Below are 24,602 nucleotides of genomic sequence, written 5' to 3'. Positions count from 1 at the left end.
CCATAAATACTTGTGGAATGCTGACTATATGCTTGGCACCATGCTAAGTGTTGTCCAGGACACAGAGTAGACATCTGTCTACTTATAAATCTTTTCCTTGAAAGGAGGTGTGTGCTGCCATTGTAAAGATTTTTGTTTACTATTTCTAAACATGCAGCATAATGGCAATGAAAATGATTAGTTTTTCTTTTCTTTTCTTTTTTGTTTTTTTTGAGACAGGGTCTCACTCTGTCCCCCAGGCTGGAGTGCAGTGATGCAATCTTGGCTTACTGAAACCTCCACCTCCCGGGTTCAAGCGATTCTCCTGCCTCAGCCTTCTGAGTAGCTGGGACTACAGGTACATGCCATCACACTCGGCTAATTTTTGTATTTTTTTTTTTAATAGAGACAGGATTTCTCTGTGTTGCAGGCTGGTCTCAAATTCCTGATCTCAAGTGATCTGCCCACCTTGGCCTCCCAAAGTGTTGGGAATACAGGTGCGAGCCATCGCGCCTGGCCAAAAATGATTAGTTTATCTTTAACCTTTATCAAATACCACATCACCATGCCTGTGGTCACCCTAGAGTCAATCTAGTAAAATAGTAATGATAATAATTCCTTATATTTCCATGATGGGGTCTGAGTTTCAGCCAAGGACTGTCAGCAGAGATGATGTGCATCATTTCTGGGCCAAGGTTTTTAAAACATGGTAGTGCCCTCTCTGCACTCTCTCTCCTTATGCTGATGCGATTCAGAAGACAGTAGGGCCTCAGAGGATGGGGGAATCCAACACTGCCTTTAGGCTTCGACACAGGGGAGTCCCCAGGCCCAAGAAATGGCCCCACCAGAGCCCATATCTCCCTTCTAGAACACTCTCCAGGTCACCAAAGGTTCCCTCTCCCAGCCTGCAAAGAAGTCTTCCCTAGGCTGTGCCCTTCAAGGTGAGATGGTGCCATTGGCTGTGTATCCCTCGGCCCAAGGGATGGATGGCTGAGAGGTGACTGCTTACAGGGGGTGCGGGTGGAGCTTGAACTAAGGCATCCTCCCACAGGCACATAAGGTTCCCTGAGGTCAGAGATAGAGCTGTAGAGAGGAGGTGGGCAGGCTGAAGGGGAGCGTAGAAATTTGAGGAGTCTGGGAATTTGAATGGGAACCTGGCCTTCCAGGTCATTAGACAAGTGTATTTGTCAACGTAAGAAGACGGAATACATTTGCTTTAACGGTCTGTTTCTAAAGTTCTTTAGCTTTTTAATTTTTATTATTTTTGAGACAGTCTCACTCTGTTGCCCCCATTGGAGTGCAGTGGTGCGATCTCAGCTCATTACAATCTCTGCCTCCCGGGTTCAAGTGATTCTTGTGCCTCAGCCTCCCAAATAGCTGGGATTACAGGCGTGTGCCATCACACCTGGCTAATTTTTGTATTTTCAGTAGAGATGGGGTTTTGCCATGATGGCCAGGCTGGTCTCAAACTTCTGGTCTCAGGTGATCCACCTGCCTTGGCCTCCCAAAGTGCTGGGATTACAGGCGTGAGCCACTGAGCCCAGCCAGCTCACCCAGTTTTGTATCTACCTTAGGCCCAGACGTGTACCACCATGCCTGGCTAGTTTTTATATTGTCAGTTGAGACAGGGTTTCGCCATGTTGATCAGGCTGGTCTTGAACCCCTGGTCTCAAGTGATCCGCCCACCTCAGCCTCCCAAAGTGTTGGGATTACAGGTGTAAGCCACTATGCCTGGCCCAAAAGTTCTTTAACTTTTAAATATTTGGGATGTGTAGGGTTGCCAGATAAAATACAGGATGCCTAGCTAAGCTTGAATTTCAGAAAAACAGTGAATATTTTCTTCATATAATTGTGTGTCCCAAATATTGCACGAGACATATTTACACTGAAAAAATATTCACTGTTCAACTAAAGTTAAAATTTAACAGTCATCTTGTATTTTTATTCACTACATCTGACAACCCCAGTCTAAGCTTCCATTTGTTTTCTTGCTGGAGACCTGTGCACATTGGAACGGGTCTGGCGGAGTCACAAGATGGACACAGCCTGGTTCCTGAATCCCTAATTGCAGGAATGCTGCCCGCTGACCAGGCACTCCTATCTTGGACTATTACAGGAGTGAAGAGTAACTCTTACTGTTTTTGACCCATACATTTGTAGGACTATTTATTACAGTACCCCATAACTATCATCACTAAGTCAAGGCAAATATTTATGTTCCTTACTATGAATATCACAAAAACCTCTGGCTAGGGAAAGAACCCAGAGCTTATGGAGGCAATGGGCAAACTGTGCCCTCCAAGGGCCAAACCTTCTTCCCAGAAACTAAGTCCTTTGGGGCTCTTTTCCAGGGGCCTGGGGCTGTTTCATGGCTGAGAGCTGTGATGGAAGCCACCACAATGGAATCATTCTCCGCCATGATATCTTGTAACTTTTTTTTTTTTTTTTTTACAGCAGGGCCATGCTCCCCTGTGATATTTTTAACAATAACAGCAAATATATATGACATAAGAAGGCATATAAAAATCAAATGTCATAACATGTGTCCATCGAGTGCTTACTTACCTGCGTGTTAGTCATGCTGCTACTGCTGGCTTTCTGTGGACCATCTCACTTAATTCTGTTAATAATTCTGTGAAGTAGGTTTTATTATTCCCATTTCATAGATAGGGAGATTGAGGTAAGAGGTCTCCAAAATCATACAGCTTTTGTGTGGTGTTTAATTAAATAATGTCTAACTCCAGACTTTGCTTTTGTAAGGAAAAATGTGTTCTTTCATGGAGAACTGCATTTTCTTTTCTTTTCTTATTTTTTTTTTGAGGTGGAGTTTTTCTCTGTTGCCCAGGCTGGAGTGCAGTGGGATGACCTTGGCTCACTGCAACCTCTGCCTCCTGGGTTCAAATGATTCTCCTGCCTCAGCCTCCCTAGTAGCTGGGATTACAGGCTTCTGCCACCATGCCCAGCTTTTTTTTTTTTTGTATTTTTAGTAGAGTCAGGTTTTCATCACGTTGGCCAGGCTGGTCTTGAACTCCTGACCTTGGTAATCTGCCCACCTCGGCCTCCCTAAGTGCTGGGATTAAGGCGTGAGCCACCATGCCCGACTGAGAACTGCATTTTTTAGGGCACATCTTACTGGACAATAGGATTCTGAATTTATGGGAGCAATTTTATGTCTGTAAATTTTAAAGGGCTGGTAACAATGCAAAGTCATTCTTGTCAATAGTCACGTGAATGAACTCTGTGCAATGAGAGGATAACCTCCCTGATGTGGAAAAGCACGTTTGTGTCTGCTGACACATTCATATTTCTTTTTTTTTTTAATTTTACTTAAGTTCTGGGGTACATGTGCAGGACGTGCTGGTTTGTTACATAGTTATACATGTGCCATGGTGGTTTGCTGCACCCAGCAACCTGTCATCCACATTAGGTATTTCTCCTAATGCTATCCCTCCCCAATCCCCCTGTCCCTGCTATCCGTCCCCTAGCTACCCGCTCAACGACAGGGCCCAGAGTGTGATGTTCCCTCCCTGTGCCCATATATTCTCATTGTTTGACTTCACTTATGAGTGAAGATGCGGTAAACATGCGGTGTTTGGTTTTCTGTTCCTGTGTTTCTTTGCTGAGAATGATAGTTTCCAGCTTCATTCATGTCCCTGCAAAGGAAATGAGCTCATTCTTTTTTATGGCTGCATAGTATTCTATGGTGTATAGCCACATTCATATTTCTACATCCTTTACTCCATACACATTTGTGCTTCTATGGCTTTTCCTTTGAATCACTTATAATATCTGCCTGGTTCCCTGAATTAATTAATGAGTGAAATAAATTATTTAACATGGGTCATTTTGGATTTGTATGAGAGTCCCAATTTTGCCTTTTTTTTTTGAAAATTATTCTTGAACAGTTTTAACCACAAGACGCAGGGGACAATGTCTTCATCCTATTTGGTTCTTAGTTGCCTGTTATGTGGCAGATGTTGCCTTTTTCTGATTAGACCGGCATCAAGAATGGCTCCAAGCCTAAACATAAGAGGATAAGGCCTAGAGAGAGTAAAAAAACTAATTCTCCATTCTAAGGCTCACTGCCAAAGTGAGCTTCCTGTCTGGGGATCTGCCCCTCCTCAGCGAATGTCACTATGGCCCCTCCCTCTCTGGAGGTCCAGAGGGTACTTGGCCTCCACTAGAAAACCACTAGACTAGAGTCACTGGTTGTGGTGGTTCACGCCTGTAATCCCAGCACTTTGGGAGGCCAAGGCAGGCGGATCGCCTGAGGTCAGGAATTCGAGACCGGCCTGGCCAACATGGAGAAACCCGGTCTCTACTAAAAATACAAAAAAAAAAAAAAAATTAGCTGGGCATTGTGGCGGTCGCCTGTAATCCCAGCTGCTCCAGAGGCTGAGGCAAGAGAATTGCTTAAACTCGGGAGTCGAAGGTTGCAGAGATTGCACCACTGCACTCCAGCCTGGGTGACAGAGCAGGACTCCATCCCAAAAAAAGAAAAGAAGAAAACCGCCCCAGAGCACAGTCAGCCTGACATCCACAAAAAAAAAAACAGCTACATAAATAGTTAAATAAGTTAACTGTTTTATGGTATTTAGAATAGTGGCTATATAAGTGTCATGTAAGTGCTTACTAAATAAATGCGCGCGCGCACACACACACACACACACACACACATTCCATTGTAGATACTTTAAGGGAAAAAAATCACCAGCCCCTGCTGACTTTTGCTAGTCATCTTTTGTTTTCCTGAGATCAAGTGGGGAAATGTGAATGTGCAGGGCCATTGGGTAGGCTGGGTTTCCCAGGTGTCTGTAGGGGAGCGGTCTCTAATAGGACTTACCCTTCAGTAGGATAAGCCTGCCCTTTGTGGCCCAGGTGTCCTAACAAGATGGTTGAATAAATAACTATATAATCCATACAACAAAATATATTAAAACCCTGCAGTCTAAAAGAAACATCAAGTGCTTTGTTTTCATTGGGTAGGAATGAAGATGTGGGCTGGCAGGGCATCTCAGACCTGGGTACTTTGTCACCAAAGGGAGGCAGAGGGCCAGAAGCCTGACAGCCACATTTCTGAGCAGCCTTTTGCATCATGAGGTGGGGGGATAGTGGTGGCTCTTACTGTGCCAGCCCTCTTGGGGCTGGGGTGGGGTAATAGCTTGGCGTAGGACAGAGAAGAGATTAAATGGAGCTTGAGTATCATCACATTGTACAATATTTGTGACCTTAGCATAACAATGAGGCTCTAAAAATGATATTTTTTTTCTTTTTTGATACGGAGCCTCCTTCTGCCGCCCAGGCTGGAATGCAGTGTCGTGATTTTGGCTCACTGCAACTCTCGGCTCACTGCAACCCTTGCCTCCCAGGTTCAAGTGATTCTCCTGCTTCAGCCTCCTGAGTAGCTGGGACTACAGGTGCCTGCCACCACACCTGACTAATTTTTGTAGTTTTAGTAAAGACGGGACTTCACAATATTGGCCAGGCTGGTCTTGAACTCCTGACCTTGTGATCCGCCTGCCTCAGCCTCCCAAAGTGCAGGGATTACAGGCATGAGCCACTGTGCCCGGCCAAAATGAGATCTTTTAATGGATGATTTTCCAGTTTCTTTCATGCTTAAGCAAACACACTACTAAACATCCTATTTCAAATGAGTAGTGCAGAGGTACCTTGCTTTCGCTTTCATTGGACAGAATTTCCAGGGCTTCCAAGTGTGATAAGCCTTGGTATTCATCAAACAGCATCCCATAGTGCGCAGTTCTCTCCACTGTGAGCTGCTGTGCCAGTCTCTGCTTCTCTTTCTCCTTAGCTTCCCTTAACATCTGCAGAAATACACAATGTTTGTACTCTGGATATATATTTAAAAGCACCATTTCCTGTGTAAGACATCGGGGAGGTGGGGAGGACTGACTGTATTGGAGAAGGGGAGATTCTGGTCACTTTGGAATTTCTACAAAATGATATTTTTGATTGATGTTACTGATAACTTTTACATCATATCCTACTTTGCATTTTACACGTTCATTATGTGAAAAGCAAACCAAAGCAAAAATTCTACGGCTAGGAATAAACTGGAAAGGAACACATCAAAAGCTTTAACAGTGGCTTCCACTAAAGTGTTTCCCACATGTGTCATTCACTTTCTTATTTTATTTTATTTATTTTTTAAATTTTATTTTATTTTATTTTTTTGGGATGGAGTCTCGCTCTGTTGCTCAGGCTGGAGTACAGTGGTATGACCTCGCCTCCCTGCAACCTCTGCCTCCAGATTCAAGCGATTCTTGTGCCTCAGCCTCCCGAGGAGCTGGGACTACAGACCCTTGCCACTATGCCCAGCGAATTTTTGTATTTTTTGGTAGAGACAGGGTTTCACCAGTTGGCCTGACTGGTCTTAAACTCCTGACCTCAAGTGATCTGCCTGCCTCGGCCTCTCAATGTGCTAGGATTACAGGTGTGAGCCAGTGCACCTGGCCAATTTTCTTATTTTCTAAAGTCCCCAAATTTTCTATTATGAGCAAGTTTATGTATGCTTGGAAAGTTGAATCTCTCATGACAGTGTTAACTCCTGTACCTATACAGCTTCAAAGCAGAAATAAGTTGGTTTGATTTGCTCTAAGTTATTATATATATATAACATATATATTATGTATATAACATATATTATATTAAAAAATTATATTTTTTTTACAAAAAAATATTTTTTGAGACAGGATTTCGCTCTTGTTGCCCAGGCTGGAGTTTAATGGTGTGATCTTGGCTCACCGCAACCTCTGCCTCCTGGGTTCAAGTGATTCTTCTGCCTCAGCATCTTAAGTAGCTGAGATTACAGTGCCCGCCACCACACCCAGCTAATTTTTTGTGTTTTTAGTAGAGACAGGTTTCACCATGTTGGCCAGTCTGGTCTGGAACTCCTGACCTCAGGTGATCTGCCTGCCTTGGCCTCCCAAAGTGCTAGGATTACAGGCATGAGCCACTGTGCCCAGCCAAATTATTATATTTTTAAAATTTTGTGTGTGTGTGATTATATTTCCTCAATTTAAAAATTAATAAATATAAACTCATAATGTATTTGTCATGAGATGCTTACTGTGATTAAGAATATTAGCTTAGGGCTAGGCGTGGTGGCTCACACCTGTAATTCCAGTACTTTGGGGGGCCAAGGTGGGCAGATCACTTGAGTTCAGGAGTTTAAGACCAGCCTGGCTAATGGTGAAACCTCATCTCTACTAAAAATACAAAAATTAGTTGGGTATGTTGGTACACGTCTGTAATCTCAGCTACTTAGGAGGCTGGGGCAGGAGAATCCCTTGAACCTGGGAGATGGAGGTTGCAGTGAGCTGAGATGGTGCCACTGCACTCCAGCCTGGGTGACAGACCAAGACTCTATCTCAAAACAATAAAACAAAAAAGTATATTAGCTTATAGATTCTTAGGCTGGTTTCCAGAAATATGACTGTGAACCAAATTTCCTCTCCCCATTATTTTTTTTGGTTAAATAAAATGACGACACATAAACACAACTTCCATCAGTTACTCCCAATTTTCTGCACTTTCGTTCTTTGATTCTAAGCATCTTTTATGTGATTCCTCATTAAGTTTACTGAGGCATTACGTTTATGGGGTTTTTTAATTTCTGTGGAGAGCACTGTAAAGACACTGGCCACCACCACAAGGTCACAGGGGAAGAGACCTGAAGAAAAGATTGTGGTTTTTATTGTGTGCCAGTAAAACAATCAGTCTCATCTCCTTTTGGGTTCTCAAGGCTGTCTGCCAAGAACCCACTGGGCCGCAGAGAGAATTCTCTCTCCTGTCTGTCTTTAAGATGAAATTGGTACAGACTCTGAATTTTAAAGTTTTTCAAACAACCCAATGAAACCATCGCTGGAAAATTTTAACACTGGCAATAAAAACTAACTACCCCCACTGATCACAGGGCTTGGTGGTGGTAAAATAAAATAACAAAGTAACACTGAAATAACTTCCTTTTTCTTTTTCTTTTCTTTTTTTTTGATTGAGACCCTGCCCCTGTCACCAGGCTGGAGTGCAGTGGTGCCATCGCGGCTCACTGCAACCTGCACCCCCCGGGTTCCAGCAATTCTCTTGCCTCAGCCTCCCGAGTAGCTGGGATTACAGGTGCCTGTCACTGCACCAGGATTTCTTTCTTTTTTTTTTTCTTTTAGTAGAGACAGGGTTTCAACATCTTGGCCAGGCTGGTCTTGAACTCTTGACGTAGTGATCCACCCACCTCAGCCTCCCAAAGTGCTGGGATTATAGGTGTGAGCCACTGTGCCTGGCCATCACTTCCTTTCTCTACACCAGCTTCCACCTCTGAATCTGGGCTTTGGGAGAGAGGAAAGAAGGGATAAAATTGAAGAGAAAGGGAAAGGGTCACTCTGGAAAGATGCGGATTCACTCAAAACTGGGGAGTAGGCCAGGTGAGGTGGCTCACACCCGTAATCCTGCACTTTGGGAGGCAAAGGTGGGCAGAGTTTGAGACCAGCCTGACCAATATGGTGAAACCCTGTCTCTACTAAAAATACAAAAAATTAGCCAGGCATGGTGGCAGGTGGCCGTAATCCCAGCTACTCAGGAGGCTGAGGCAGGAGAATTGCTTGAACCTGGGAAGTGGAGGTTGCAGTGAGCAGAGATCATGCCACTGCACTTCAGCCTGGGCAACAGAGCAAGACTCTGTCTCAAAAACAAAAACAACAAAACTGGAGAGTGAAATTAAAGATGCCTAAGGGATAAGCAGCTCGACAAGGGATGCTGGTTCTATTTTCCCTCTGGAAAAGAAAAGGAAGTGGGTTTCAATAGCAGGGAGTGATCCTGGCCAGGAAGAATTCCTGACTCAGGGAAGCTATGGTACTCCCTGTCACCATGTTATTTAAACAGTAATCCCTCTGCTTGGCTGGGTGTGGTGGCTCACGCCTGCAATCCCAGCACTTTGGGAGGCCAAGGTGGGCAGTTCACCTGAGGTCAGGAGTTCAGGACCAGCCTGGCCAACATGGTGAAACCCCATCTCTACTAAAAATACAAAAATTAGCCCGGCATGGTGCTGCACACCTGTAATTCCAGCTACTCAGGAGGCTGAGGCAGGAGAATCACTTGAATCCAGGAGGCGGAGGTTGCAGTGAGCTGAGATTGTGCTACCACACTCCAGCCTGGGTGACAGAATGAGACTCCGCCTCAAAAAAAAAAAAAAAAAAAAAAAAGAGAAAGAAAGAAAAAGAAAAGAAAAATAAAGGAAGAGTGTTCTCTCTGCGCTACTGGGATAAAAACGCGTGAGTAATTTAGGTAGTGCCTACATGCACACTCTTGGTTTCTAGAGTTCTGAATTTCTTTAGTATGTAAAGGAAAAATACAACAGACTTCCCTGTTTCAGCTCTGTGAGCTATGTCCTTCCAGCTGTCCAAAAGACCTTGGAGCCATCCCTGACAACTCCTTTTATCTCGTAGCTCACATTCACTCCAACAGGAGATCTGGAACTATCTTCAAATTATACCCGGAATCAGCCATTCCTCACTGTCTACAAGGCCTCCATGGTGCCGGGGGCCACGTCGTAGCTTGTTTAGATAACAGCAATTGACAGTGCAATTGCCTCCAGTGGAGGGTGTGAGAGTGCGGCCCGAATACCTCCCGCCTCGCCTACTCTCGAGAGCATAAATGCTGGACTTCAAAATCCAGCCTTCAGCCCCCACAGCTCCTCCCTGCCAATCACAGGTGCAGCAGGGCACTAAGGCAGACCTTTACTGAAAGATGAGGTCTCCTCTGTCAGCAGCGTTTGGCTGATGGGCTTTCCCATGGCTTCGCCCAGCCTTTCCTCTAGGACACTTCCACCCATTCTTTTCTCCCTCTTCCCTTTGCTGGGGTGGGACCAGCATCTTGGTCTAATGGTTCTCTCAGCCTTCCCGGGATCCCTCCCCATTTTCTTTCACACAAGCACTTCTCCTAATGGAATCCTTGCATGTTTAAGCCCATCTTGGTGTCTGTTTCTGGGAGTCCCTAGACGGATACACATTCTAACCAGTCTCCCTGCCTTGGTCCCCCCAGTCAGATTTCTACACAGGAACTAGAGCGATCTTGTTAAAGCACAAAGCAGATTCTGTCACTTCTTTTCTCAAAATGCTGCAATGGTTTCCGCATTTCAAGAACAGTAAAACCCGAGGTCCTTACAAATGTCCGCCGTAATCTGCCATCGCCACTCCCCATCACCACTCTGGTGTCCTCTTCAACAACTCACACCCGGAGCTCACGCCTCCCCATCACTAGCATCCTGCTGTTCTGGGTTCATACCAGACACTCCTGCCTCAGGGCCTTTGCATGAGCTCCCCCTCTGCCTGGAACGAGCTTTACTCAGATTCCTGCACGGCCAACCCTCTCATCAGCTTCAAGTATTTGCTCACATGTCATTATCTGCCCAAGGCCCCTGACTATCCTACTTAGCACTCGGCCTGCCCCTCACACCCGCATTCCGGATCACCTCCTCCTATTCTACTCTGGCTTTTTCCCATGGCACTGGTCTCTTTCTCAAAAACTAGATAATGTCTGTTTGTCTCTTCTCATTAAAACAAAAGCTCTTTAAGGGTAAGAGTTCTTATCCATTTTGGCTACTAATGTATCCCAAGTGCTTGAAACAGTGCCTGGAACAGAGTTGACATCCAAAATGCATTTGTGGATGAATAGATGGATGAAAAATCCCTGTTGGGAGGTCAACGTCAGTAGTGTTGTGATGATCCAGTTTACACAGGCCATGTGAATTACAGGTGCAACGCTCAGGTGTGCCCCAGAAGGTTCCGTATCATACTCCCTGCCATGATGGTTCAGATGTGTGATTAAAAAAAACACACTGCAGATGGCTAGTGTGGTTCTTGGGTGACATACTTCTAAGAGCATTGCTACTGACAATTTATGGGCAGTGTTACTTTTTAACAGATTGCATGCAGATGTGATAAAAATTGTGACAGTGGCACAAAAGTTATGATAATCTGGGAAACTAACATAGTCCAATTCTTCATTTTATAGCCAAAGAAGCCATAGAATTAGCCAGTTTTTGGACCCAGTCTCGTTTTTTCCACCTTATCACTATCTTAACTTGAATTAAATATGTATGTGTGTACACACACATACACATATGTTTGCATGTATGTATGTGTGTATAAAAATACATATACAGATTAGGTTGGATGTGGTGGCTCACACCTATAATCAGAGCACTTTGGGAGAATGAGGCCAGCATGGTGAAACTCCGTCTCTACTAAAAATACAAAAATTAGCTGGGCACGGTGGCATGTGCCTGTAGTCCCAGCTACTCAAGAGGCTGAGGCAGGAGAATTGCTTGAACCCGGGAGGCAGAGGTTGCAGTGAGCTGAAATATATATATATATATATATCTTACAGCAAACACATTCCTATATACTCATCAAATATCCTTTTCCTTTCAGACACACAGCTAACCTATCTCTATGTCTCAGCCCTCTTCAGTTGGGTGGTCTATGTGATAAGTCTTGGCCAATGATATGAGGATGAAAGTGATGTATGCCATTTCCCGTCCTAGTCCTCAATTGGCCCATATTGCCTTCCACATGCCCTCTCTGTGAAGCTGGAAGTAAGGATTTCAAGATGATGGAGCCAGAAGATGTGGGGTCAGAAGTGAGGTCCCCATGAGAGCCCCCTGGGACAGAGCCTCCTGTGTGAGCAGGAATGTTCATGCTGCACCTTGTGGGAGTGAAAGGTAAACTTTTTTGTTCTAAGTCACACTGATACTTGGGGGTGACTGTTCTTTTATGACATCCAGTGTTAACAATCTAACACTAACCTATTTTCTTTATTAAGGAGCAGGAGGGTGACGTCTAGATGATCCTACAAAGTCCCTGCCTGGACTATAACATCAGAGTGGTCCTACTTGTTATGCCAAAAGAGACAAGAAAAAATAGCCTAAAACAAAAGCTTCTGAGGGTTGCCACGAACACATTCTCAGTGATAGTTGTTCATGAAGGCAACCTTCATGGGTTCCTAGTACCCAGTCCTGCCTGTGACATTTACAAAATCCACCACTGCATCAGCTGCCTCTGATTTCAGGAAAGCACAGAGACCTTGTGTATCAGTCTCAGGGAGGAGGCAGACTGGGGCATGCCTGCACTGTGGGGTAACCCGGGCATGTTCACTGGAAGAACAAGTTTAATATTAGAGTCCAATGTGGAAAATAAGACAAATATTATTTGTTTAAGTAACTCGCTTCAGGTCATGAAGCTAGTAAGTGGTAGAGATGAGATGCATACAATGGCATAAGTGGATCATCTTCAAGAAATTCTAATATTAAGTGAATTAAGAAGGTAAAAGAATGTGTTTAGCACTGGGTTGAAAAAGTATGTGTGTATTTATGTGTATGTCCATCCACATGCATACATATACACTTACATATCTGTATATTTATGTATAGCAGCATCTACATATCTATATGCATATCTATATGCTGTCTCTGATAGAATCCTTAAGAAACTGTTAACAGGGGTTGTCTCCTCTGAGGAATTAAGTGGTTGGGAAAACAGGGATATTAGAAGCTCCATTTTCACTCTCTGCTCGTTGATTCCATTTGCTTTGAATCACGTGCTTTAAATTAGTCAAAAAGATAAAGAAAAATTTATTTACTTTATTGACTGAAAGAAAAAATTGCAAAAGTATATAATCCAACCTGAGACAAGGAAACGGTTCTCTCCATGAGCGTCTTGGTCCGCTTAAAGCCCGGGTCACTTTCTGCAAGGACATTCATGGTTTTCTTGCCGATGAATTCCAACGCATCAAGACCTCCAGTTAAGACACTTTTACCCTGCAGATGAGATAAATGCATGAGATTAGATTTTTAGGTTTTGCTGTTTTGCAGGAGTCAGCAACTCCTAGGTAACTGGCACTATCTTCAAATATTAAAATCAATATAAAGTCACAATTTTTTCTCATCAGGAGATTTATCATCCATTTAATCCTATTTTCTTTTCCTTGGAAAAGCATATGTTATATAATTTGTAGGACATACAATATTACTAAAAAATGATGCTTTGAAAAAAACCAAAGCACATAAATAAAATTAATCCCACAAGGGGATTAATTTTACTGGCTCTCTGTGTATGAGTAGATGTGTATCTAAGATATACAATTAACAGGTGATCCAATTGCTGTTTCTGTTTAAAATTTTTTTAACCCAAGTCACAGAGTTGCTTGGAGCAGTCTATTAAAATGTCAAATAGTCCTGCTAATTTAGGGAATTCTTTAATTTAGGGCCCTGGAGGGTAAGACCCTCAGGCTGTTTCAGATAGTTCCTGCATACTTTCAGAAACTAGCAATAACCGCCTATTATTAACCTGGGAAACTAACCTAGTCCAATTCTTGAAATTCATATATTCATGAAATAAGACAGGTTGATTTCCGTGTACTTCTGGACTTAGAAACTGGTCTATTATATAGTTATCCTCCCACAAATCTCTTTATCAGTCATTGTTGCCTTTTTTTTTGAGACAGTCTCTCTCTGCCGCCAGGCTGGAGTGCAGTGGCATAATCTTGGCTCACTGCAACCTCCACCTCCTGGCTTCAAACGATTCTCCTGCCTCAGTCTCCCGAGTAGCTGGGACTACAGGTGCGCACCACCATGCCCAGATAATTGTTTTGTATTTTTAGTAGAGACGGGGTTTCACCATGTTGGCCAGCATGGTCTTGATCGCTTGACCTCGTGATCCACGTGCCTTGGCTCCCAAAGTTCTGGGATTAAAGGTGTGAGCCACTGTGCCCGGCCTATTGTTTCCTTTTGTAAAAAATTAAAATAACCCAGACTTATTCACATAAACTATTCAAGCGAACAGAACCGTGTATGTTTCTTTGCAACTCTTCATATATACACTCCCACTGTATAACTGCAATTGTAATATGCATACATCTGTGTTTTTTCCCACCATACATACACATGATATAAATTGTATTTTATTATGATATTATTATCAATTTGCATTTTCCAAGCTTCATGATTATCATTTAAATAAAAACAGTTAATTTCGTAGAATTAGTATACGTTATCTTCATCTTGGGCATGTAGACTTTGTTTTTAGATTTGGGATCCAACCAGTAATCACACTATAAATCAGATTTTTCAGTGCGCATACTTCCGGCGGATGATGCAACTGCAGCAATTCACACTCCTGCATAATTTGATTTAGTGCCTGCTAACGTCCTACAAGAGATTATTTTATTGAGAATAAAATGGTGGAAGTTAGGACACAGGGATTTGTGTAAAGATAGACCTGGAGGGGCAGTGTCTGGAACTTGGGAAAAAGGGGTCAAGAAGGTTGGAGAGAACACGGAAAGGAATGTGAGGCTGCTGAAGACAAACGCAGAGTGCCCTCTTGGTAGCTCAGACAGGTGGTGGATTCACTCCTTACACTGGAGATGCTGAAAGAGCTCCGTTCATCTCCCATCCTACAACCCGCCCCCCATACGGATGATTGACTTGTATTGCTATTTGACTCCTAAGACAGATTTGCTACTCCTCCTTCACCCCACCCTAGTCTAGAGGTCTTCAAACAGCAAGGAGAAGAACAGTTATTTTCTATATTTCTGTCATGTCCTGACCCCGAAGTCTGCGTGAGATACTCTCATGTTTGTCCACAGCCTTCGTCTCTTTCCGAATTACATTGTGTTTATCTGTTCAGTTGCCTCAGTCCTCTGGGATAATGTGCCCTCTGAAGGCTAATCGTATTTGTCTTGTAGTTTTTCTTTTAATGAATGAATGAATGAACAAATGGGATACAAGCCATATTTTTAGAAAAACGAGTTAGTTCTATGTAGTAAGAAATAAACCTTCACACCTGTAATCCCAGCACTTTGGGAGGCCAAGGCAGGCAGATCTCCTGAGGGCAGGAGTTCAAGACCAGCCTGGCCAACATGGTGAAACCCCATCTCTACTAAAAATACAAAAATTAGCTGGGTGTGGTGGTGAGCACCTGTAAGCCCAGCTACTTGGGAGGCTGAGGTGGGAGAATTGCTTGAACCAGGAAGGGAAAGGTTGCAGGAAGCTGAGATCGTGCCACTGAACTCCAGCCTGGCTGACAGAGTGAGACTCCAACTCACAAAAAACAAAAAAACACACACAAAAAAACAAAAAACAACAAAAACAAAAACACAAAACCTTTGCTTCCTGACCCTGAGGACCAGCTAGCTGCCTTATCTCAGTTGAGGTGTCTCCCTTTTTTCATTACTCACCAATGTTTTGCTGCTAATACTGAGCTTCTTTTAAGAGGCAGGCAGGGATGCGGGGGGAGGTGGGGGGATACACTTAGGGTGATATGAGGAAGAGGAAGGGTGGGAATGGAGAGGTAGGGATGAGGGAAGAACGCTGGTCTCTGGAAACACTTCAGAAACATATTTGGCCTGTTTTTCTTGTCTTGTAACTAGTACTTTTTATTGAAGCGGTTTAATGATTTTTCAAATGTAGGGATAAGATAAACAGAGCATTTAGGAAAAACAGCTGTCCCAGCTCTGACAAAGAGTTCTCTCTCCCCGCAACCAGAGGCTGTCCTTGCCGCAGCTGGAAAGGACACTGTTAAATCAGACTGGAAAATGTTCCTTCCAAACAGCTCTTTTAAAAATAAAATATATTTCATTTTGCCCTTATTATTTTGGATCCAAGGTTACATCTACTTTGTAGCAGAAAACATAAAAAAACCATAATCCAAAGTTCTGAGCAAGGCATCTTTTCTCTGATGTATCTAGGTCACTGGTAAATGGAAATATCAAAAGAAGGCCCTGGGAAACACAGGGGAAAGAAAGGCACCAGCCGGCGACTCACTGTGTTTTGAACCACGTTGGTGATGGCGGACAGCATCCCCCGAGAGGCTGATGAAGGGGAAGTGGGTGGGCTTTCTGCAGAGCCCTGATCTGTGGCCGCATCTGTTACTAGAGGGAAAAAAGAAATCCTTTGAAAGTTCATGTTGCTGATCTGAACTTGGAAACCCTCTGATTATGCACATGGTGTAATAAAGCCCAAGTCCAAGAACTACCCTGAGGAGACACATCACTCACTTTCAGGGACTCCGTTTTCAGTATCTGGTTGGGTCCCTTCGGAAGATCCAGAATTTACACCGTGAATCCGTAGAGTGGCCCCTGCTTTTTCTTTGACCGCTGTCAGTCCATGACCTATTGGGAAATAAAAATATGGTTTATGGATACATTAGAAATCCACAGTCTACAAATCCTCCAGCTAATCTTACGAAGCTGTTTTAAGTTGTAGAAGTACATCCTTTTTTTTTTCTGAGACGGAGCCTGGCTCCGTCACCCAGGATGGAGGTCAGTGGCGCAATCTCGGCTCACTGCAACCTCCGCCTCCCAGGTTCAAGTGATTCTCTTGCCTCAGTCTCCCAAGCAGCTGGGATTACAGATTAGCGCCAGCATGCCCGGCTAATTTTTGTACTATTAGTAGAGACGGGGTTTCTCTAAATGTTGGCCAGGCTGGTCTTGAACTCCTGACCTCGGGTGATCAGCCCACCTTGGCCTCCCAAAGTGCTGGGATTATAGACGTGAGCCACCGTGCCTGGCTTATAGTAGTACATACTGGGCCGGGCAAGGATGCCTGTAATCCCAGCAGTTTGGGAGGCAGAGGTGGGTGGATCATGAGGTCAGAAGTTGAAGACCAGCCTAGCCAAGATGGCGAAATCTTGTCTCTACTTGAAATACAAAAATTAGCTGGGCGTGGTGCTACGTGCCTGTAATCCCAGCTACTTGGGAGGTTGAGGCAGGAGAATTGCTTGAACCCAGGCGGCAGAGGTTGCAGTGAGCCAAGATCTTGCCACTGCACTCCAGCCTTGGTGATAGAGTGACACTGCGTCTCAAAAAAAAAAAAAAAAAAAAAAAAAGAAGTACATCCTGATTGAAAGAAAGAGGAATCCCTGCTCCCTGAGATGTAGGTTCCAATATGAACTCAATTTCATCCCTATCTTGTTGAATGACCTTGGAGAAGTTACCTAGCTGCTCTGTGACTCAGTTTCCCTGTTGAGTTATTGTGAAGCTCAAATAAGATACACGCAGGTAGAGTGCTCCCAGATGCTTCACTGTTTGCTGTTGCTTCTCACACAACCTAGCCATCAACCTGAGATTCTAAGCTCAACACTCTGTCTTTGCATAGTGTACCTGTTTCATCCTCTTTAGTCTTTTGTTAGCTCCTTATGAAAGATATTCTTCATTCATGTTTTGATTCCTTGCAGGCTTAGCACATTGCAGATGGTCAATTAACACTGGATTGAAATCAGCTGAGCTTCAGAATTTTTTTTTATTTAAAGATTATTTTATTTTCATAAACCAATAAAAGGAGAAAGTCAAAATGAAGAACCATTTTTAACCCCAAGAAAAATGTCACAGGTTTCACGTGGCCTTGTTTATTATTACAAGACCCATGAGGTCATATTTTGTGATTACGTGTATCCAGGCTGATGGGCCGTTAAATCGCTTATGCAAACACAGTTTTCAAGAGAACAAATGTGATCCTTTAAAATAGGCATACGTGCAGTTTCCAATAACAAACATACATGGTCTCAAAGTTATAGGTCAACAGTCACATTAGACAGCCGTGAAAACAAACCTTTACTTATTAGGAAAGCTTTTGACTCTTTTTAGTAAACTGATTTTGACAGAAAACTAGCTTCATTTGCATGGGTGCTAGGGGAGGGACGACAAGGGTTGGGGAGGTTGGAAGGGAGAAGACTGGGAGAAATGCCTGATGTAGCTGCCTGGGGAGGGGGGCGGGGAGAGACGGAGACAAGTAAACCACCATGGCATGTGTGTACCCATGCAGCAATCCTGCAAGATCTGCGCCTGTACCCCAGAACTTAAAGTACAATAAAAAAATAAAAGGAAATATGCCAAAAAAAGTTGATAGTTTGAAACTATGGACCACAAGTTTCAATGGTCTTATGAAAGCTTTGAATGAAAAAGTGGATATGAGTGCTTTTGATAAGTAAAGCTTCTGCTTAGCCATGATCCATTGTTTAAAAAGATTAAAGGGAAAAGTTAGAGAATATTTACCAACCAATTACTGCAACATTAAAATAAGTCTATGCTTTTTTCTGTATCTTGTGCAGAATGTTTCTTAAAAGCATTAGGCATTCCTTTAGGCCTGGAGAGTGAAGGTTCTGGAGCCGACATCCCCAAATCAAAGGCAAGTCAGTGGAGAAACCAGGGAGGCCACCCAATAGCCCTGATAGTTGTCTTAAACGATAATGATATAAACCACCTTTAACAGTAGTCAGGCAGGTGAAAGGCACAGGTTTTACTCCATCTGAGCAGGGACAATACTCATGTGCCCCAGAGCCTGGCACAGTGGTTACTCAATAACTATTTGGTGAATACAGAGCTGATCTTCCTACCCACATGGAAAAACCCCAACCTTTGACCTGATAGAGACATAGTCTGGTCTACATTTTATTCTGAAGAGGTTTTCCTCTCTTTGAGGCCTCCATGATGAGCTACAGTTTTTCTGAGTTGTCAAACCCACTGAAGGAATGAATAGCCTACTGATCGTCCTCAGTGGCTGTTTGACTTCTTGAAGGAGAAACAGCATAGGCTGCCATCATCACAGTACTCCCCACCTGCTGAGCACTCACAGAGAAAATGAAAGATTTCTCTAGGGACCTGGGCAACCTCAGGTTGCTAAAACACAAGGCAGTAATATGAGGAAAAACATCCCAAGTCCCAACAGAATTTGAGAGCTAACTAGAACCATCTAGTCTTAGAAGGCACTGTTAAATAACCAGTTGTCCATTTCCTGAATAAGAAAGGGGAAGACATGGATGACTCCCAGACCTAAGGAGTGGTATTTTAGCAACTGTAACCTTATTCATCTGAGTGACCTTAACGTAAACAAGGCACTGATATTTAACAAATATAGAAGGAATTATGTCCAATGGAAATCACCAATCATTATACACTACCTAGAAAACCCTGAAACTTAAACATTTTTGACAACTGTAATTACGTATAGAAATATGTGTTTATATTCATGGGCAGATCATTAGACACAGTTCAAATTAATTACTTGAAAAAATAAAGGTGTACTGTGTTACTTGAAAAAATAAAGGTGTACTGTGTTACTTGAAAAAATAAAGGTGTACTGTGACTGCTAAGGCTTGAATTAATTATCTCTAGCTTCCAATGAATTTCAAGCATTTCAAAGGAAACTGAAGTTTCAATGACACATTTAAGTTAGAGAATAGAATATCTAACTCTTTTACATACTGAGTCCATCTTCCTTGTCTTTAATATATATATATATACACATTTTTCAAAGGCTAGATGCGGTGGCTCACACCTGTAATCCCAGCACTTTGGGAGGCTGAGGCAGGGGGATCATGAGGTCAAGAGATCAAGACCACCCTGGTCAACATGGTGAAACCCCGTCTCTACTTAAAATACAAAAATCAGCTGCGCATGGTGGCGCATACCTGTAGTCCCAGCTACTACGGAGGCTGAGACAGGAGAATCGCTTGAACCCGGGAGGCGGAGGTTGCGGTGAGCCAAGATTGGGCCACTGCACTCCAGCCTGGAGACAGAGTTATTATGGACAGAGCAGAGGTATTTGCATCTCACAATAACTCAGTGGGGAAATATATATATTTCCAAAAGGAAATAATGTGCCTCCAAATCTCAACCTATGATTCTCATGTAGATTTCTGAGAGCCAAAATCAAGGAAAAAAAATGAGGCCAAGAAGGCTGGGAGGCACCATCTTTTCCGTCTTCTTTGCTTAAGCCACTCAAGGAAGATGATCACACATCTTTCCCTGAGACCGTTTCAGGAGATAATGAACCTTATATTCATTATCTCTTCTTTCACCTTCTCCATCCCTTGCAGGTTAGGACAATGTCTGGTTCTTTCTGCAGGAAGAACAGCTTCTCGCCATCTCAGAACATAAACCATCACAGATATGCATGCATAAGCTGCCTCTAGAAAAATCACTTTGTTTCTAGAAGGAAATACGATTTTATGTGCATATAAATGGGATCTATCAGTTTAACATACATGAAAATAGGCTGCTATTCCATCTACATTTTCTTATTAACAATTCTTTTCCTGAATTTTTTATTAGGGAAAGTACCCTTTTATTGCATTCTACCAGAAATATAAAGTTCAGCTTAAAAAAAAAGAAACAAAAAAATTATATAAAGTTTAGCTTTATATGTATGAGCTCTAATTTTTCATAGCTAAGGTTTAGACACGGTGCCACACCTTATTCCAAAGAGTAACCTCTAAAACTTTACTTAGTGTGACATCTAGTGCCCAGAACAAGAAAACAATAATATAAAGTCACTGTCGCCTTTTGAGTGCTTCATCTCCCGAAGTACTGACTAGGACTTACCAATAAGAGAAAAACAACAAATATGGATAATACTACAGGGTACAGTTCACAGATTAATTTCTTCGCATGTCATCCCAAACCCCAAATATCCTCAAAATCTGAAGCCCCTCTAAATTCCATGGTTCTAAAGATGGAATATCCTCTACTCTTTGGCTCATTGCAATAAAAGAAGGTGACTGCTGCAAAGAAGATGAGAATGTTGTACAAACGCTGTGATAATGTATCATTTTAAAATAAATGCCAAACGAGCTGGTGTTTAATTTACTACCTATGTTTGAATGGAAAAGACCTTAAACTTAGGAGTTAGGAGCCTTGTGGGGGATTTCTGCTCCTACCTTATTAGCTGTGTGATGCTGGTGAGCTACTTAACCTCTCTGAGTCTCTGCTGCTGTGCTTTCTCTGAAAGGAGGATTACCTACCTCTCAGAGTTTTGTGAGATTATTGAGAAGAAAGATGTGAAAGCTTCGCTACAGCAAACATGTATTGGGCACTTCCTATGTCCTAACACTGTACTAAATATTTTTAGTACGTACATTATCTCATTTAATCTTCTCAACGACCTTATGAGGTAAGGGGATATTAGTATACTCATTTCACAGCCGAGAAAACGGACACATGGTGAGGTGAAATCACTTTCCCAAGGTCCTAAAGCCAATAAATGACAAAGGCAGGATTCCAACTCAGTCCTTCTGATTCTAGAACCCACATGTGTGATCACCATTACGTTAAGAAAGTTTTGTGTGCCATTTATCATTGATTAAATGTCATTTTAATCCCATTTCTATAATTCCTTGAAATTCAGATCCTTGTCTGGAGCTTCCTACTTTTTAAAACACTGCTGTTTTCTAAAATGCACTTGACTTACCTCACCTTGACCAAAGAACAAGGTGAAGGTCACCTGACTCTAACCCTGACTCTAACCCTCTCCCTGCCAACTGTGTCTAGTGATGGCATAGCTTAGTGGTTTTAGGGTCATCCCTGTGCTGTGCAGGCTGCGTTCTCCAGACACCGTGTAGAGCTATCTTACACATTCACTTGGATTTTTTTCTCCCCTCAAAGCACTGTGATTTTTTATGAAGCCATCTTCTTTTGAATCCCACCAAGATCAAAAAGCCGTTCAAGGGAGGTCTCTCCTCTTTCAGGAAAGATGAAATAATTTGCTAGTTATTTGAAACAATTCAAGATGAAATAATTTGAAAAAATAATATGCTGGGCCAGGCATGGTGGCTCACGCTTGTAATGCCAGCTCTTTGGGAGGCCGAAGTCGGCAGATCACCTGAGGTCAGGAAGTTCAAGACCAGCCTGGGCAACATGACGAAACCCCATCTCTACTAAAAATACAAAAATTAGCTGAGCGTGGTGACAGGTGCCTATAGTCCCAGCTACTTGGAAGGCTAAGGCAGAAGAATCCCTTGAACCCAGGAGGCAGAGGTTTCAATGAGCTGAGATTGCACCACTGCACTCCAGCCTAGGCCACAGAGCCAGGCTCTAACTCTGTCTCAAAAAAAAAAAAAAAAAAAAAAGAAAAAAGAATATACTGCAAAGTTCTTTCTGACCAAGTGGTAACTCAGGGAGGCAACAGCAGTTCTGTGCAGCAACCTGGATGACTGCGTAGCTCAATGGGTACTTTCTATCAGTCCCATATATTAAAGGAGCTCAAGAGGAGCACATGCTGACTCATCAGAAAGGTTTCTTTCCTTTAGCTTGTTTTATTTTTAAAATACAATATTTCCTTCTTTTTCTTTTTTAACTTTCTCTTTTTTCTTCCTTTTAAGTAATGAATATATTACAAAGAAACTTTTAAAAATCCCATTGTATCATGTCCCTGATATATCTGGTCAAATGTTTACTCCAGATTTTTTTTTTTTTTTTGGAAAATATAAAAGACATATATTTTTACCATTTTTTTTTTTTTTTTTTACAGAGTTTTTTTCTTGCTGCCCAGGCTGGAGTGCAATGTCATGATCTCGGCTCACTGCAACCTCTGCCTCCTGGTTTCAAGAGATTCTCCCACCTCGGCCTCCCAAGTAGCTGGCATGCACCACCATACCTGGCTAATTCTGTATTATTAGTAGAGATGGAGTTTCCCCATGTTGGTCAGGCTGGTCTCGAACTCCCGACCTCAGGTGATCTGCCCACCTCGGCCTCCCAAAGTGCTGGGATTACAGGCATGAGCCACTGCGCCTGGCCACATTTTACCATCAGAATCTTTCCTATCTGAGTAGTTCAGAGGTACCAAATACGTTTACAATACTGTGCAACCATCACCACCATCCATCTCCAGAAGTCTTCTTTGTGTAAAACTGAAACTCAATACCCATTAAACAATAATTCTCCACTCCCTTCTTCCACTAGCCCCTGGCAATCATCGTTCTATGTTCTGATAGAACGTTCTCAACTCCCTAGGATTTTGACTATTTCCAAGTGCTCACAGAAGTGGAATCACACAGTATTTGTCTTTTTGTGACTGGCTCATTTCCCTTAGCATAATGTCCTCACTGTTCATCCATGCTGAAACATATGTCAGAATTTCCTTCCTTTAAAAATCTGAATAATATTCCGTTGTATGTAGAGACCACATTTGGCTTTTCCATTGATCTGTTGACAGATACTTGGGTTGCTTCTGTTTTAGTTATTGTGAGTAATGCTGCTATGATCATGGGTGTACAAATATCTCCCTGGGACCCTGCCTTCAATTCCTTTGGAAATATAGTCAGAAGTGGAATTGCTGGATCATATGGTAATTTGGTTTTTAGTTTTCTGAGGGACTGTCATACTGTCTTCCACAGCAGCTGTACCATTTTATAACAACACCAAGAGCACACAAGGGTTCCAACTTCTCCACATCCTCAACAACACTTGTTTTTTTTTTTTTGTTGTTGTTGTTGTTTTTTAATAGTCATTCTTATACTGAAATATTTAGTGGTAAAAAAATTTTTTAAGTCATTCTAATTGATGTGAGATAGTATCTCATTGTTGTGGTTTTGATTAGCATTTCCCTAATGATTAGTGGTGTTGAGAATGTTCTCAAGTGAAGATTTAAAAAATAAAAACATTTATAATACCAGCAAGTCCAAAGAGTATAGAAACATAGATAAGGGAAGGTGGACCTGCCTCTTTCTGTTTAGACAGTTTCTAGTGACATAATAAGCAACAGAGTATATGAGCTTATAAAGGCCTATGGAAATAATTAAGGCCTGCAGAAACCATTAGCTTTAAAAGAAAAAATAAATAAAATTGCAAATTAGATAATTAATATTGACTTAAATGTATTCGAAATGTAATATTGGACCAGCTGGTCAATTATCATTCAAATAAATTCAATTCCTACATAGTTATATATATGTATGTGCATGTATAGTAAATTTAATGAGAAATGTGGGTATATCCTAAAGCATTTTCTCTGATATGGGAGTGACTTCTAAAAGTCTAAAAGTTCTTGAAGCTTTTAAAAGACTTAAGGTACCCCTTTCTCTCCCCTCGACTCCTTCCTCCTAAAGATAACAGTTCTGTTTTTTGTGATTCCTTTCAGGAATACAAAAGCATGTTTACTTACATATAAGTCTTCTGGACCAGGCTTTTCCCATTTGGCAGTATGCAGTGGAAGTCTCAGCACACAGAGATAGTGGTGGGTGCTGTGTGCTGCCTGGAATCATAGCTCATTCTCCCTGATGCTGGGAGTGTTGTCTACAGACAGCTCTCAACTAAATAAATGCCTGCCTTTGAATTGCCCTTGACCAAAGGGAGTTGGTTCCACCAAGAATAGACTACAGTGACTGGTCAATGGGGGAGCCGTTGATATAAAGGCCCTGCCCTGGGGATGAATGGAAGACATCTCTGAAGAGTCATCCCAAACCCCAAGCTTCCTATGGGATAGGCTGAGACCTCTCCTGTAACGACATTGCAGTTCAACTTCTCCCTTGGCTCAGTTTGGCTTCCCAATCCTTTGCTCTCCTGAAAAGCTTGTTCCTGAAAGCACTTCATAGTAAAACTCCAGTACACAATTTCTGCCTCATCCTTCTGCTGGGCGTCCAACCTAGAACGCTGATGTACCTTGGTCCTTTTAATGGTTACATAGTATCCCGCTGAATAGAGATAGATATATCTATATCTGTCTACATATGTGTGTGTATATATATACATATATAAATATATATGTAATATATATATATTTATATTTATAAATATATGATATATATTTATAAATGTGTATATATGATATATATTTATATATGTAT

General features: G+C 42.4%; 1 protein-coding gene across 3 annotated transcripts in view; it reads right to left on the bottom strand.

The window, feature by feature from the left end:
• Nucleotides 1–24,602, bottom strand: part of FAM114A1 (family with sequence similarity 114 member A1) — a 78,930-nt gene that overhangs the window by 21,752 nt on the left and 32,576 nt on the right. For 2 of the 3 annotated variants that reach the window (XM_032273927.1, XM_032273930.1), the window contains exons 4-7: nucleotides 16,042–16,155; nucleotides 15,809–15,915; nucleotides 12,671–12,805; nucleotides 5,649–5,801 (exon numbers count right to left, since the gene is read on the bottom strand). In XM_032273927.1, coding sequence (XP_032129818.1) covers nucleotides 5,649–5,801; nucleotides 12,671–12,805; nucleotides 15,809–15,915; nucleotides 16,042–16,155 — 509 coding nt within the window. Of the gene's footprint in view, nucleotides 1–5,648; nucleotides 5,802–12,670; nucleotides 12,807–15,808; nucleotides 15,916–16,041; nucleotides 16,156–24,602 lie in introns of those variants that run through there. The other variant, XM_032273937.1, reaches the window with a different exon arrangement.

The sequence above is a fragment of the Sapajus apella genome, unplaced genomic scaffold, assembly GCF_009761245.1.
Source record: "Sapajus apella isolate SASKATOON/1434 unplaced genomic scaffold, GSC_monkey_1.0 scaffold5, whole genome shotgun sequence".
In the NCBI taxonomy this organism is placed as follows: Eukaryota; Metazoa; Chordata; class Mammalia; order Primates; family Cebidae; genus Sapajus; species Sapajus apella.
Note: the sequence above shows the minus strand (reverse complement) of the source record. Positions and strands in the feature narration are given on the sequence as shown.